This window comes from Atractosteus spatula, chromosome 15 (assembly GCF_055471065.1).
Source record: "Atractosteus spatula isolate fAtrSpa1 chromosome 15, fAtrSpa1.hap1, whole genome shotgun sequence".
NCBI classification, from domain to species: Eukaryota; Metazoa; Chordata; class Actinopteri; order Semionotiformes; family Lepisosteidae; genus Atractosteus; species Atractosteus spatula.
Window position 1 is genome coordinate 11,144,325 of NC_142720.1, and position 14,341 is coordinate 11,158,665.

General features: G+C 36.8%; 1 protein-coding gene across 2 annotated transcripts in view; it reads left to right on the forward strand.

Moving 5' to 3' along the window:
* Positions 1–14,341, forward strand: part of macrod2 (mono-ADP ribosylhydrolase 2) — a 605,869-nt gene that overhangs the window by 453,436 nt on the left and 138,092 nt on the right. For both annotated transcript variants that reach the window (XM_088933999.1, XM_088934000.1), the window contains exon 8: positions 10,594–10,667. In XM_088933999.1, the coding sequence (XP_088790125.1) occupies positions 10,594–10,667 (74 nt within the window). The remainder of the gene's footprint in view (positions 1–10,593; positions 10,668–14,341) is intronic.

Below are 14,341 nucleotides of genomic sequence, written 5' to 3' on the forward strand. Positions count from 1 at the left end.
CATGACAAAAAGTAAGGAGGTTTTGGTGCCACTCATGGAGAGTAAAATAAGCAGTGGTAAATCTATTCTGCCAAAACATACCAGCATGATTCCTTCAGACAATTAATTGTGAATTCTATACAGTACAACACATTGACTTGTGACTGTTAAACAAAAAGCACAGCTTAAACCAACAGTAAATTGAAGTCCCAAGGTACCATAGTACAAACACTAGAAATACAGTACATTAAAAACATTTAAGTTATAGAACTGGAAGTTTCATCAGTATTTATATTTGAGACTTTTCATTTTGTACAAATTCACTTTCAGTTGATCTTTTAAATTTGGAATTATTTGTATTATAAAAAAAATCTAGTTGTTTAGAATATAAGAGAAATTAAAACTGATTCATTCAAAATTATAATGGCTACAGAGAAAATGACACTTTAAAGTTTTGTGAATTACAATAATTATAAAATAATTATATTTAAGGAAGAATTCATACTAATGAAGCATTCATAGATAAATACTGAATATAATTTGGAATTGTAATAATGAAGAAATTAGTCATATTTTAGGGTCCTAGTTTAGTGTGGTATACTTGCTGTGTAGTCTTACCAAGGGTCCAGTTTATGTTTTTAGTATTATAATTTATCATAATGTAAATAATCTCAGTCATTTTAACTAGTCGCTCTGCATTGTTTAATGTAGGCCTTTACCATTGACTCTTAATGAGGTTTCTCACAAGAGGTTTTGTAGAAATAATGGTAATAGAGTATAGAGAATGGATTTTTCCCTCTCCATTTGTTTACTGATGTCACAGTGTTATAGGCTGATTTTCTGAGTGTTTCAGGAAACAACAATGAGCGACATTTTCACATCTCAGTTTGTCCTGCCCACAGTGCAGAGTTCATTACCAGGCATGTTTCCAGGTAGGAAAGGTGAGAACTTGAAAGATCCATGGGTTTTCTTTAAGGGAGTTAAAATGTTAACAAATAAGCATGTTTTGATACTGACATTGAAGGCTAACTTGATTGTTTTTGTGGCACTTCAAAATTAGCCATCAATTACCAGTCGCAACTTAACAGAGTCTGCCTGACACTGTTTCAAGGCTGTCATAGCTGAAGAAATAACAGGTTTGTCAGATGAATAACTGTAATTGGCAATCTTTCTCTTAATTTCCGTGGGCTCAGCCATCATTGACAAATTAATCACAATCGGGGGCAGGGAGCAGCAGGGGTAAAGTACAATGTAGTAAAGAAAAATGAGGCCTCACGCTGGCTTGACAGTCCAATCTTTCAGTCCACCCCATTAGATCCAACAGAGTTCTTGTGCGGTTAGCATGTCAGAGGTGCCACCCATAAACAAACTGGAACCATCATAGGCTCCAGGTCGGGTAGTATGATAAAGGTTATTGAGTGCTGGTCTACTAGCTCATCAATCAGTGCCATGGAGCGGAGGTTCAAATGGATTATTTCTCCTGAGCTGGAGACACCACTCAATGTCTTACAAGATCAGCACTGATAGCACAGCCTGAATTAAATCCCAAAGACTGATAGTGGAGTCGGTCTCATGGGAGTCTTTTGCCTTTCCTCACTCTGAAAGAGAATATAACATTATGGCCATTACCGGCCGTCCCTTCCCATTCACTGCTCTTGTCAAACAAATTTAGTCAGCACTGTAATAGACAAAGCATCATAAAGGGGAAGAAAAAACTGACTCTGTGTTCTTGTCTGTTTTGTTTGTCCTTGTATTCTGAAAGATATGTATCAAAAGAAATACAGAGTGCAGAACTGATCTTAAAAAGTAGTATCTTTCACATAATGAAGGTAAAGCAGCAACTTTATTATTTCCTACTTGGATTTAAAACGAGTAGTCTTTCTTTGAAAGTTGTTCGAAGATACCTGTAAAAGAGTATGTATACTGTACATGAATACTAATAGGAATTTCAGGGTGCACTGTAGCATAATTTATTAGACCATTAGTAGTATTTTTACTTTTTACAGACCCACAAAGCCTCAAAGTAGTGACAATAATAAGGATGACTTGAATGTACAGTAATTCCAGTAGTAATAAGAATGAAGTCTCCTTTTTGGCTTACTCATTTGTTCTTGTGGATATTTTTATATAACACTGTAATTGACAAACACAGTTCTGAGGCCTGTGCAGATAAGAAGTTGAGAGAAATTTAAAGATAAATTCCATTTCACCCACCTACCCCTCCCAAAAGAAGAAAATATGCACAGTTCTAGACTTAAGAAGCTTGTAAATGTCAGACTGACTACATAAATTTAGTCTCTACAGTTCTGACAATGAAACCTGCCCTTCAGCAGAGAAATAATTTACTAGTAGCCAGTAGCATCATTTAATAAAAATTCATTACACCCTGAGCTCTCTTTTTAATCAAGTCTGTGAGCTGAGGTGAAGATAATGAGTGCACATATTGCTGCTACATCTCTGTCATCTATAATAAAGTCCAGATCCATAGCAGTCATGCTAGTGCTGTGTGTCACAAGTTGTTTTTAGCAGTTTATCAGGAGCTAATGAATGTAGATCTTAGCCGTGGGTCACAACAGAGACCTCCTACAGATAAACCTGGTTATCTTTTAGAGATATCAATAAGCCCTGCAGTTTAAGGACTTTCAAAAAGCATACATGTTTGCTGAATTAAAAAGGTATTTCAGGGCATACAAGCAAAGTTTCGCATTTAATTTAATTTTGATAGTACAGACTAAGAAATCTAATAAATATATCAAATTTGCCTGGTGAATTCCATTTGTTTTATTTAGCATGCTGCGTTCTAATTTGATAATGAGAAGTCCTCTAGTGTTTTCAATTCCAGCTTTAGTTCATAAAACAATATTGTCACATTTACTGCATTTTTGCTGATGTGATTAGGTATTTATATTTAATAACTTCAGGAACAAATACTTTATTATATTTCTAGGTTGTTTGCCTTCTACTGTAAAAATTACTTAAATGGTTTGCTGTGGGGTCAACATGGGACTGGAGTCTATCCCATTTGTGAGGATACGATAGCTGTTTTGTTTGGAATTGTGAATTTGTGACCCTGTATTTTAAGGGATGAACACTGGCTCAGTTAGATATGTGAATTTTCACCTGACAGCATGGTCAGGATGTAAACTGATACACAATCTGAGATCAAAGGGTCAGCTCACTAAGTGTTTTCAGTTGCTGAGCTATCATGCTGACTCCTTCAATCCCTCCTCTGGATTAAAGAAGGTGTTTCATAGTACCTTATCTTTTCAGTGCTGGTTTATGGTGTGCTTTGCAGGGTGTCCTGGTTTTATCTGAGGATTTAACTTGTGGAGTTCAGGATGTTTGGCTTGGACTTTAATGGTGCACACAATTTAACATCACTTTACAGAGCATATCAGGAAAATTACAAATAAAATTAACCACTGTTTTGCATTGCTATTCTAAGTTCAGGGATAAGGGATAGCAGATAGGGAAAGTGCCTTCAGATTTACAAGCATTTCAGATATACAAATCTAAAAAATATTTTTCCAACTTAAGAAGGGATATAACACAGTATAAAAAGTAATAGAAATTTTTGTTCCATGACATTCTGTACCATTCGGAAGTAGAGACGATGACTGTTTACTTTTCTCATTCCCGTTTTAATTACTTTTTACATTCCTGTTTTAATTACACACTGACAAGCATATTCCCAAATGAAACAAACTGATTTCATTAGTCATCCCTTAAAAAAGAATGAGCTGCCAGATTTTCAGACCCCTTTGTGCTATAGAATGTGATTTGGTATGATACCATCAAGCTTATACGGTTTAGTAAATTGTGGCTTCTTATTTTTTTTAGCAAAAGAAACAACAGAAATGTCCTTTGTTCTTTGTAAACAAGCCATGCTTGGTGCTGGACCTACTATCACCAAAGGATAAGAGATAAGAACACTTTATTGGCCATTTACAGTTTCTTGTTTTAGGAATTTGTCTTTTTGGCATACCCAACTTGCTTTCCATGAGACACACAGAGCCACCGCACTGCCCTAATTGGCATCACTGTAAAATGTAAGTACTCAGATATAATGCATTACTAGATTGCACTTGACTGCCTTTGACTGTAGCCCACCCACCCCAAACAAAGTCTTGTAGTATTGTTTTTTTTCTGTTGTTTTTTATGTGTTTGGTGAAATACAGTAATAATGACATACTGTATATCTTAGTTTAGTAGTTCTTGTTTATTATGATATTATGTGCAGATATAACATCTGTGTGTTAGTGGTGACCATCTGAAGAAAGAAATACAAATCTCTAGGGTGATATTGTGGCATAACAAGGTCACAGGAAATGTGCTTTGCCATGTTAAAATCATTTGTGAAGAGACCTTTTTATACCACGTTTAGGTGTAATGTGGTATTTTTAGCATGTAGGACAAGAGAGTGTCACTTTCTTGGAATGTTTCCAAGGTCATTTGCGGAGCATCTCTGAAAGTTTAGGGCCAGTTTCTTTTCCACCCATCCCTATAGACCCCTTGTGACCTGAAAACAAAATCAGATGTGACATGAGTCATTACTCCCTGTCCTTTTGTTTTTTTTTTTAAACAAGCAGCCGTGAATTGGAGACCAACTGGTGCCATTCAGAACTGTGCAATGCTGACACTGGACTGCTTGTCATCTGCACACCATTTCTCTAGGTGCCTTACTGAGAGCAGAAGAATATATGCTCTTTAACCCCCAACAGCTGTCGCAGAAAATGGGCTGCCTTCCCTGGGTGAATGTTGAAGAAGCATTCAAATCAAAAGGTCATTGTCATACTGAAGAACTTTGCTTCATTGTTGGTCTGGAGTTTCAAGGATGTAGTGTTATTTGTAATATGCATAGTAAGCTGTAAATCCAACTTTTTTTTCTCAATATACAGAATAAGAGTTTCTTATTTAATATCTCCTTCCTCCTCCCTATTTACATCTCTGTTCCCCCTGTTTCAGAATAGCCAATTGCTCAGCTCAGTAATTCACTTACCCCTGCAGCTCTCACATGTCCTCCAGGATAGGTGCATCGCCACTCTGCTTTTGTCTTTAACATAAGCATGAAGATCAAATAGAGTTTGTTGTTACCTGGAGAACACATGGCTCTCTTGCTCATCATAGCCCACAGGTGACTGGCTAAGATCAGAGATTGCTGGTGTGCAGTACCCTGAGGATACCACAGCTAGCTCCACCTGTCCCAAGCCCAGCTGCTTCATCTTAATTATGCATTGTGTACTTAAAAGCATCAGCTTCAGCCACCAAGAGGCACAGCTGTAGCAGTTTATGCTGCACTCGGACTGGGGATTTCTACTTTCTTTCTTGGAATTTTTCCTCCAAACCTCATGCCAGCAAAACCCCAGTGTTTTTTAATTGCAATTTTTAACTTGCTCATGTATGAGTGGAAAATAAGTAAAATCCCCTTGAACATACTTATTCCCTTTAAAGCAGGGAATTAAAGTCTCTTATTCTTACAAACACTGATATACTGTACCACAAAATCCAGTGGCCTTACAAGAATTTGTCCAAAGCAGAACTGGAAACATGGGTAACACACATCAAATTGTAAGCCACTTTCTTTTACTCGTGTAGGGTTGTACATTTTTTCAGGGGAATATGGATAAGAAAAGATGAGCTTACATTTTTTGAAACTTTTTTAACAGCCCCTGCTGGCCCAGATTCTTTTTTGCATGAGCCACAAGCCAAAGGCAGTTTTGCCCTTGACTCCTCCTAAGTGCGGCCCTAGGCACAGTAGCAGCAGCAGGGAAGGTGTGCAGGTGACATCCGTAGCTGTGCTCTCTCTGGTGGAACCACCTATGATGAAGTACGGCACTGGTAGCAGAAATAACAAAGCGTCACCTGGGTACTCATCAGCAGCAGGCACCACGGAGATCATATCACAATATCTGAAAAGACAAATCTTCTTGGGCCTACCGTATTCCCAGCATAGGGTAAGGAACCCAGAAGACAATCAAATAACTTGATTTCTAGGGCCGTTACAAGTATTCTGCTGCCTCAATGTTCTGTTAACCTGGCTTCTTTTACCGTGTGTAAAGCAAACAATTATAAAAGTAAAAAAGAGCATTTTTGGTCATTGCAGTTCTTCTCATAAGATTTTTTTTCCCATTGGTAATACACTACAATTTTGCATTTCAAGCTAGACACTCATCAGCAATGTTTTTTTTGTTGCTGAAAAGCTGAAAGTTCATTTTTAAATACTCTTTGACTCATTAGTCATTTATTAACTGTGCACTTATTACAGGCGTGAGTTTATTGCTTGAAAGAGGTGTCGTTTCAGATGAATTGATTCAACAATAACATCTTATTTTAGCTAAAACTGCGTGGGCTGGAGAGACACAGTGAAGCATAACATGTTAGAGGGAAAAGGGGGCAAATCATCCTGAGCAGCTGGATGTATAGAGCTATGAATCAATCAGAAACCATTTGGAACAAATAAATAAGCTTGGCAGCACATTTTAGAGTAAGATTGAACAAACAGAGAGCAGAGTGTGTTACAATTTTCAGTGTTGACCTTGTAAGTACATAGGCTTGTCTCCCAGCTTTCAGCCTCCCTGTTTTCCCTCTCGGCTGCCGTGGGTCTTTTTGACCCCTAGCTGTGGCTTGTCACTGGCTTGGAACCCATCCCAGCATGATTAATGCACATGAAGCAAAAATCAATATTGCATTTGTAAAAATTGTGCGCTAAATAGATTAAATGTACTCAGTGCAATCTACTGCTACTTTTGGCTAGGATTACCCCATCTCTTATGATTAAGACCTATTCAACATAAAAGATTTAATGCTTCTTACCACTGGCAGGCTTACTCTCTTTGGGTGGGAGAGTACATAAACAGATAACCCTTTTCCTAACACTATTATTTTTTTCTTGTGTTTTCTACCCTGAAGCTCACTCTGAGCTCAATTGAACTTCATTGCCATACAAGCTGTGGGTATGAAGTGATTGCTCAAAGCTTGACAATTGCTAAAGTAAACAGGAAAACCATTGCTGTTGTGGCAGGAACCAGGAAGAAACAGAAAAGCTTATTTCGCTGTCCGCTTTAAGGATACGGAATATTACAAAATTTTGTTGTTGGCAAACGAATGGCAGCTCAAAATCAGAAACCAAACAGTAGCATTTACAGAGCTGTGAATCCACATTAAACATGGAAATCTTAAAGACTAGGTGCTCTTCCACCTGATTCAACTAAAACAGTTTTTAAGTCGTGATTCATAAATAGTTCCTTTTCTGTTGGGGAAATGCCAAAGGGAGCTCTTTAAAACAAAATTCACAAATTAATGTAGTCAGTATCAACAGAATAATAAGTGAATGCTGATAAGTACAATAAATGTTTAAAAAATTCGTTATCGTTTATCTGTAATTTTAATATGGGTTTTATATGGCAGTTTGTAACAAAAAGTAGGCAAACCTTCCTTTAGTGAGAGTTTGCTGGGCCGAATTTGTTATTCTAAAGGGAAACCTGAATAGGGTAAACAGTAGTGAGCAACCTACTACTAGGGGGCTGCATTAAGTCATTTTGAAAAATTAGTTATTTAATTGGCTCAATTAAGTAATTTAAATTACTGGGTTCAAGTGAAATCCAGGAGTTGCTGGACTGATTAATCACACTGTGTGAAATGGAAGATAGTAATGAAAACAGTTTAAAACTACGTAAGAGACTGTAAAGCCCTAAAAATACAAGAGGAGATTCATTCTTTTTACTTGGCCTCCAAGCAAAATTATTGACAGCCTGTTTAAAACCTGCATTCACTGTACCGGTGCTGGCCAGAGCTCTCAGTTAGCTTCCTCGGCATTCTCCACACGTACACGCTTGCTGTAGCCAAGGCCCAAGCCCATCTTATTACTTTACCTGTTTTCTGTCTTTTGTCGAATTGAGCCTTTGTCAAAATTGTCTGAGCTGCTGCTCAAGAAATCACTTAACTGGGAGGCTCCTTGAGAGCGCGCTGCGTCTCTCAAGTAATTTGATTCCCTCGTGTGTTTGGTAGATTGGTTTGTGTTGAAATGTGAGGACAGGAGAGTGAGAGGCTGGGAGCTTGACAAATGCAGTGTTAAAGAACAGTTCCATCTCTCTGCATCTGCCTTCTCTTGCCCATCCCTGAACCCCTGATCTCCGGTGCATTCTTGTTGGGTTATTATCAGAACGGGGTCAGTACAGTTCAGGCTGGAAGGAAATCCTGACTGCTGGTTGTAGCAAAGCATTCCAGGCCTTATTAAAAATTAATCCCCTCTCAATCAATTAATACTTGATCAATACAGTGTGTTAACACAGAGGGTGCAATTCTCGCCACTCCTTGGTAAAACTGTTGTGATTAATACAGCATTTAACACTACGGTTCCTTCAGCATGCTGATCAATACATCATTACTTTTTTTCATTATGGCAGTAGAATAGTGCAGAGAAGGAAGACAACATTCAGGATCACATATTCATACATGACCAGATCTGTAAATCTCTGTTGGATCAATGCGTCTCAATAGGTTTAGTTTGGTTGGGCAAATGAATTTAGGAGTCGCAATAAATAATAATAAAGGTCATTAGAAATGGTCTATTGAGTGACATATGACCAAATATTCCACTCACCAGATATCACTGAAGCAATTGTATATCTGCATTTTTTTTCCACAAGGCTGCACTGTAAGTAATTTTCCAACACACTTAAAGTTCTTCCAACTTTTAGCACTCAGTGTGAAGTTATCCTGGCTACCCCCACAGTTAATCAAGAAAACAAATGAGCCGTCCGGGACCTTCCTCTTCTTATGCCCAGTTCTGAAATGTCAGAGATTTGACTAATTTCCCTTCAGAAGATATGGAAAACCTCTCTCAAATGCTAATAGTGCAATAGTGATAAAGAGCATTCATCGATTTGTTTGATTTTACGTCCCGTGTTTTGAGTGAAGACTTCCAATGTGGACAAGGAGATCGGAACCCCCTATTATAAAACAAAGTGCTGCTACACTGGGGGTGGGGCTGGGTATGATGGACGCATGGTAAAATTCTTAAATGAGATGAATAAAAAATATAAAATGCATTAATACTGTGCAGTAAAAGCTTATTTTACCGTTGCACCTTAAAGTAAGATAAAATGGAATGGATACTGGTGGCTGTGCGTGATTGTCATTTCCTCTCAGATGTGAAAATGTCTTAATTCATCATTGAATATATTTTTTGAGCACAGGTAGCAGCTGTGTTGTGTATTTCCTCGTATCTGGTCCAAAGTAATCAGTCAGACCCCTCAGTGTTCAGAGTACATGATTTTTATTTTAGATTTTGCCGTCATTTCTCGCAGCATGATTTGCACTTCAGTGTATTACACTGTTAGCTTTATGTGCTCTGCAATTAAAATTTCAAAGTGCACGTCTATGAATAAAACACTGAAAGGATCACAACATTTTAAATTCCCCAGTGATTATACTTCAAAATGTTTTTTCTAAAGTTAAAGCGTTGGGAGTTGACAATTCTTTTTCAAGCTTAAGTTCATCATTTAGAAACTCAAAATCAAGTATGTCACTCTTTTCCTTCCTCTCAGCTCTCACTTCTCTCCGTGGTATGTTTGTGACCTCTTACTTTGGAGGAACAGCCTCATCTTTAAAATTGCATGTTTCACCATCACTTTTAATAACCGCTTATCTAATTCAGTCAAGTTTGCCAAGAGCCTATCCTGGGGGACATTGGATACAAGGTGGGATACACCCTGGATGGGCCACCAGTCCATTGTAGAGCACACGCCCACTCATGCCAGGACCAGTTTTACTGGAACCAGTTAACCAGCTAGCATGTCTTTAGACTGTGGGAGGAAACGTGAGCACCTGGAGGGAACCCGCACATTGTGTGTTTGTTAAACAAAAAAACAGCTATACTCTCATCCTTCAATCTTTTAACCTCAACCTATCTCGGCAGTTTAAGGCTCTTTTCATCTGCTTTGGAGGAACAGCTACTGTATGTTAAGATTGTATAATGTGCCAGTAGGACGTCATTTAGAATACTGTGTATGATTTTGATGCCAAAAACGATATCGTTGCTCTGGAACCCATATCAGAATAACTGGCAGCATTCCCAAACTTAAATGAGTTAAGATGAACAGAGCAAAATAAATTATTTTTTAAAAATTAAAAAGACTACAATGAAACCTGATTCAACTATTCAGAATCCTCAAACACTGACAAAATAAAACATAAGACTTCTTTAGAATCAGCAGTGAAACGTGAACTAGACCAGTAGGTCGATACTGTAACTTGATACTCTGGCTTCTTTCAAGAAACTTGTATCAACTAAATCCTAACAGCCCAATTGCCAAATTGGTCCAAATTGCCCTGTCTCATTTGTAAATTTTCTGTGTTCTGTTGCACATACTGTATTGTATACTGCAGAACTCATATTCTGCTTTATCCTAGATGCAACTTCCAGAACTTCTATATGAGCTACTTCCATACGAGATGTTTCTTATGCCTGGATTAGAATGTGCCAGCATTGTGATCAATTAAACAAATACAGCATATACAGTATATTTTCAAATGACTGTATTGTACTTGTGTATTGGTTTTTGTAATTCTGTGAATGATTTAAATTGTGATGTTTCTTGACTTTAATTCTAGGCTTTCCTAATGAGCCTGCTGCTGATATTGCCCTTGAGACTGTCAAGAACTGGATCAAGAAAAATAACGATGAGGTAGGTTGAGTCGTCATTTGAATTTATTGGATATTAACATTCCCCATTAGGAAGGAAGGGTCTGAGTGTTAAGGAGTTGAAGGAAGCACCTGAATTCAATTTAGACTGATGATTTGTCATAGTGCTTAAAGGCACTCATACAGGTTTGCAGCAATGAGTACTTTCTTGTGATTTTTATTTAGGTTATAGACCACATGTAGACTTTATTTGTGAAGAGTGATTCCACACTGTTGTTTCTTAATAAGGTCATAATAGTGTACTATTATCTTGAGCCATGGAAAGTATGCTAGAAATAATTTTCCAATAAATTCTGACAGGCTTGTTCATAACACTGGGCAAAACAGGGTGTCTTCTCAATATTCTCAATATAAATGTGTACTGTGGAATGAATGGAACAGATATACAGCATAGATATGCATTAGGTTTCAAAGACCATAATAATGGTATGTCTGAGTTTTGTTAATACATTACATGGGGTATCATCAGTGCTTGGTCTCTTCCTAGGGCATTTAATACCCAATCTATTAGGTACAAAATTGTTATTTCACCTTATAAATATAGCTTGTGAAGTAGAACTTTGTTGTAAAAAAAGATTAGCCGTTAATTTGTCTGTTTATTGTGGGAACCTAATGCAGAGTACTGTAATGCTGAAAACAACAAAACCGACTAAATTGATATGTGTATGCATGGATGTTTAACCTGAATCTTGAGTAAGTACTGTTGACAGAGTACGATTTTCATTGCTATACCTGGGCACTGCTGGGTCCCACTGTAGAGTTCAGTGTTTCTGTGTAAGACACGATACTTCTGTCAAAGTATCCCCTGTCTTAAAAAGTTTAGTCTGCTATTTACATTAATACATATTGTGTGACTTTGGATTCCTTTACAGTACATGACACATTTTTAATGAAGCCTTTGTCTTTCACTGGGAGAAACAATTTTTGTTTAAATTGAATACACCTGTAACAAGCATTTGACATTATGATTGGATTTAAGTCAGGAAAGAAGTACCCTTTAACACTGCTAAGGTTTTCTTCTGACAAGCCATTGTGGCTAGATAATTAATGAATTTGCTTCCAGAAATTCACACATTATGTGTGAATAAGTAAGTGTTTCACCCTTTCATCCATTGTATGTGTGCAAGTACTATGCCACAGGATTTTTTAAAAGAAGTAGAAATATTAGTGTGGACTTCTTTGGGCAGGTATTAGTATACAGTAAAAAGTGACATTTGTATATAATTTACTTAATTAAATCAGTCTTGTATGAATGTTAAAACATATTCTTTGAAAGAAGGTATGTGTAGTTTTCAAAAGTAACACTATATGTTCAAGGAATCTCATAAAATGGGAGACAGAAAAAGGCATCTTTGATATTTGCAGTGTTTGTTTTGGAAACTGAACTAAATTCAATTCTTAAATTAAAGTTGCAGAGTTGACAGCAATTAACGAAGCACCAATTAAAATAATGCAAGTGGGGAAAATGAATTGCTTTGCTCTTAAGGGTCACACAGAAAAACGTGTTGGAAACATCTGAAATAAAGTTTGCAAATGTGTAATGAATTGCATAAGATTTTTGCAAGAACAGCGTTAAACACTAATTAGAACATTTCAGATTTATTCTGATTTTGATCTTGTAAATGATCAACCCAGTACAGATCTGGGTTACTCTTTTTAAATAATTATTATTTCAGATATATATGTGAGCTATTAAAGACAAATTGTGTCTTTACTTATACATTTAATGAATTATTTAAAAGGAACCTCTGCCTGGAAACCTACCAAGGAGGTTTTTGAGTGAATAAGATTAAAATGACACAGAATTTATATTTAAAAAAAAAAGAATCAAAATATGGTACACAATTCAATTTGGTGGAAAAAAAACAATTGCTAAATCTATCCCAAGGTATTCCTCTTCCTATTTAGCATAGCCCAGGAGAAATGGGATGTAAATTCATTATTAGGTCATATATTTGTTGGTGCAATGTTTACATTCAGCCAAAACTGAAGCATGTGAAAGACACACGTGCTCCAGACATAATCCATTTAAAAATAAATTCCATAACCTCTATTTCTTGCTTGCTTCAAACTTTACTGCGTTAAGCATTAGTGATATTATTATTTCTGATTGTAATTGTACATTCTGACATTCTTTTCCAAAGAATCAAAAATGTCAAAAATAGCCTATATTATATAATAGCTTTTTCTTGACTTAAAGTGCTGGAAGACAAGTAATCATGCTCGCGTACAGGTGTCAGAGCAGGAATATGGTGTTAATTTGTTCTCCCACAAAGGTGCTCTAAATCGACATTGAAATATATTTCTGTTGTTGGTAATCAATATGGTAAGCCGTAATCTGACAAGAAGGTTAATAACATGGAATGCACATAGATAAATGAGATATTAAAATGTGGAGATCTTCAAAAACATGAAAATTCATAATAAAGTGCACTGTTAAGGATTGATGCAGTGATGCTTCAAGCCTTTGGATCCTCTGAACTGCTTGGGAATTGAATTAGAGCAGAGGAAAAGCCCCTGTTGGGAAACTACATTGCAGCTGTGCATAGGCCCAGTGGAAAACCATCAGATTTGATTTTTAACACAGGGTTTTGTTCACAGTTGGCATCCACTGTGTTGAATGATCAGTACATTTCAGATCATTAATGGGATGTCATGCTATAATCTTTTCATCTGGTGGGATGCAGACATTTCCTTGACATCACAGATGACAGTGAGTTTGCCAGTAAAATTTACTACCAATTTAGTTTATCAGAAGCAGAGCAATAGAGTGTTCCGGAATCGCAGGCAAGGATCAGCCTGAAGGCTTTGAGATATACTGTATCAGTGCTATGCAATAAATAATAAAAGACTGAGTGGTGTGGGTAGATGTCGAATCTGGTCCTTAGGTGGCAGAATTTCTTTAATTCTTGTTTTCTATTGATTTTTCTTTATTATTGTTGTTGGTTGTCTTATTCGTAGTGACATGATCACACAGCTTAATTGTATTGATACTCACCTTCAACAGCTAGTGAAATACTTTGCATTCTACAGTAAAAAAAATACTGTACACACTTTAAGCTACAGTTCTGGCATTTATCTTGTCTGTGGTACTGTGTTAAAGCTCTTGCACACATTATGGAAGCTTAATGTGGTTTTATTCTTTTCAAAAACAGTCTTTAATTAAATATCACATAATATAGGAAAAGTCTTTATTCACTTTCAAGTTATGACTGGCTTCAGTTAGGTTAAGATGGTGTCATACAGTATGTGCCAGATTTTGACTTGGTCTAGTGAAAAAAGGTCAGCCTAAATTACTGAATATGGATGTATTCATCCTATGACAGATGAGAGAGAAATTCCATAAAGAAGTCAGACAGTAAATGCTGTCACCGAAAGAAAGTGCTTATGTGACTTGATAAAAATGGCAGATGGTGTTGAGCGTTCACTGTTAATCAGCAGCCTAGGCATGGTTGTCTTCCTGTCTCCAAGATGTCCATCAATAAGGACATTTTTGCCTGTGTTGCTCTGAAGAAAGTCACTGTTTCTTAACCTTTAATTCAAAAAGATTTTAGGTCAGCATTCTATGTGGAATCTCTAGGAAAATGAGTCATGAGATCGAGGAGTAAGACTGTCAGCTTTGAATCTATAAACCTTTACTTACAGGTGGAAAATCCA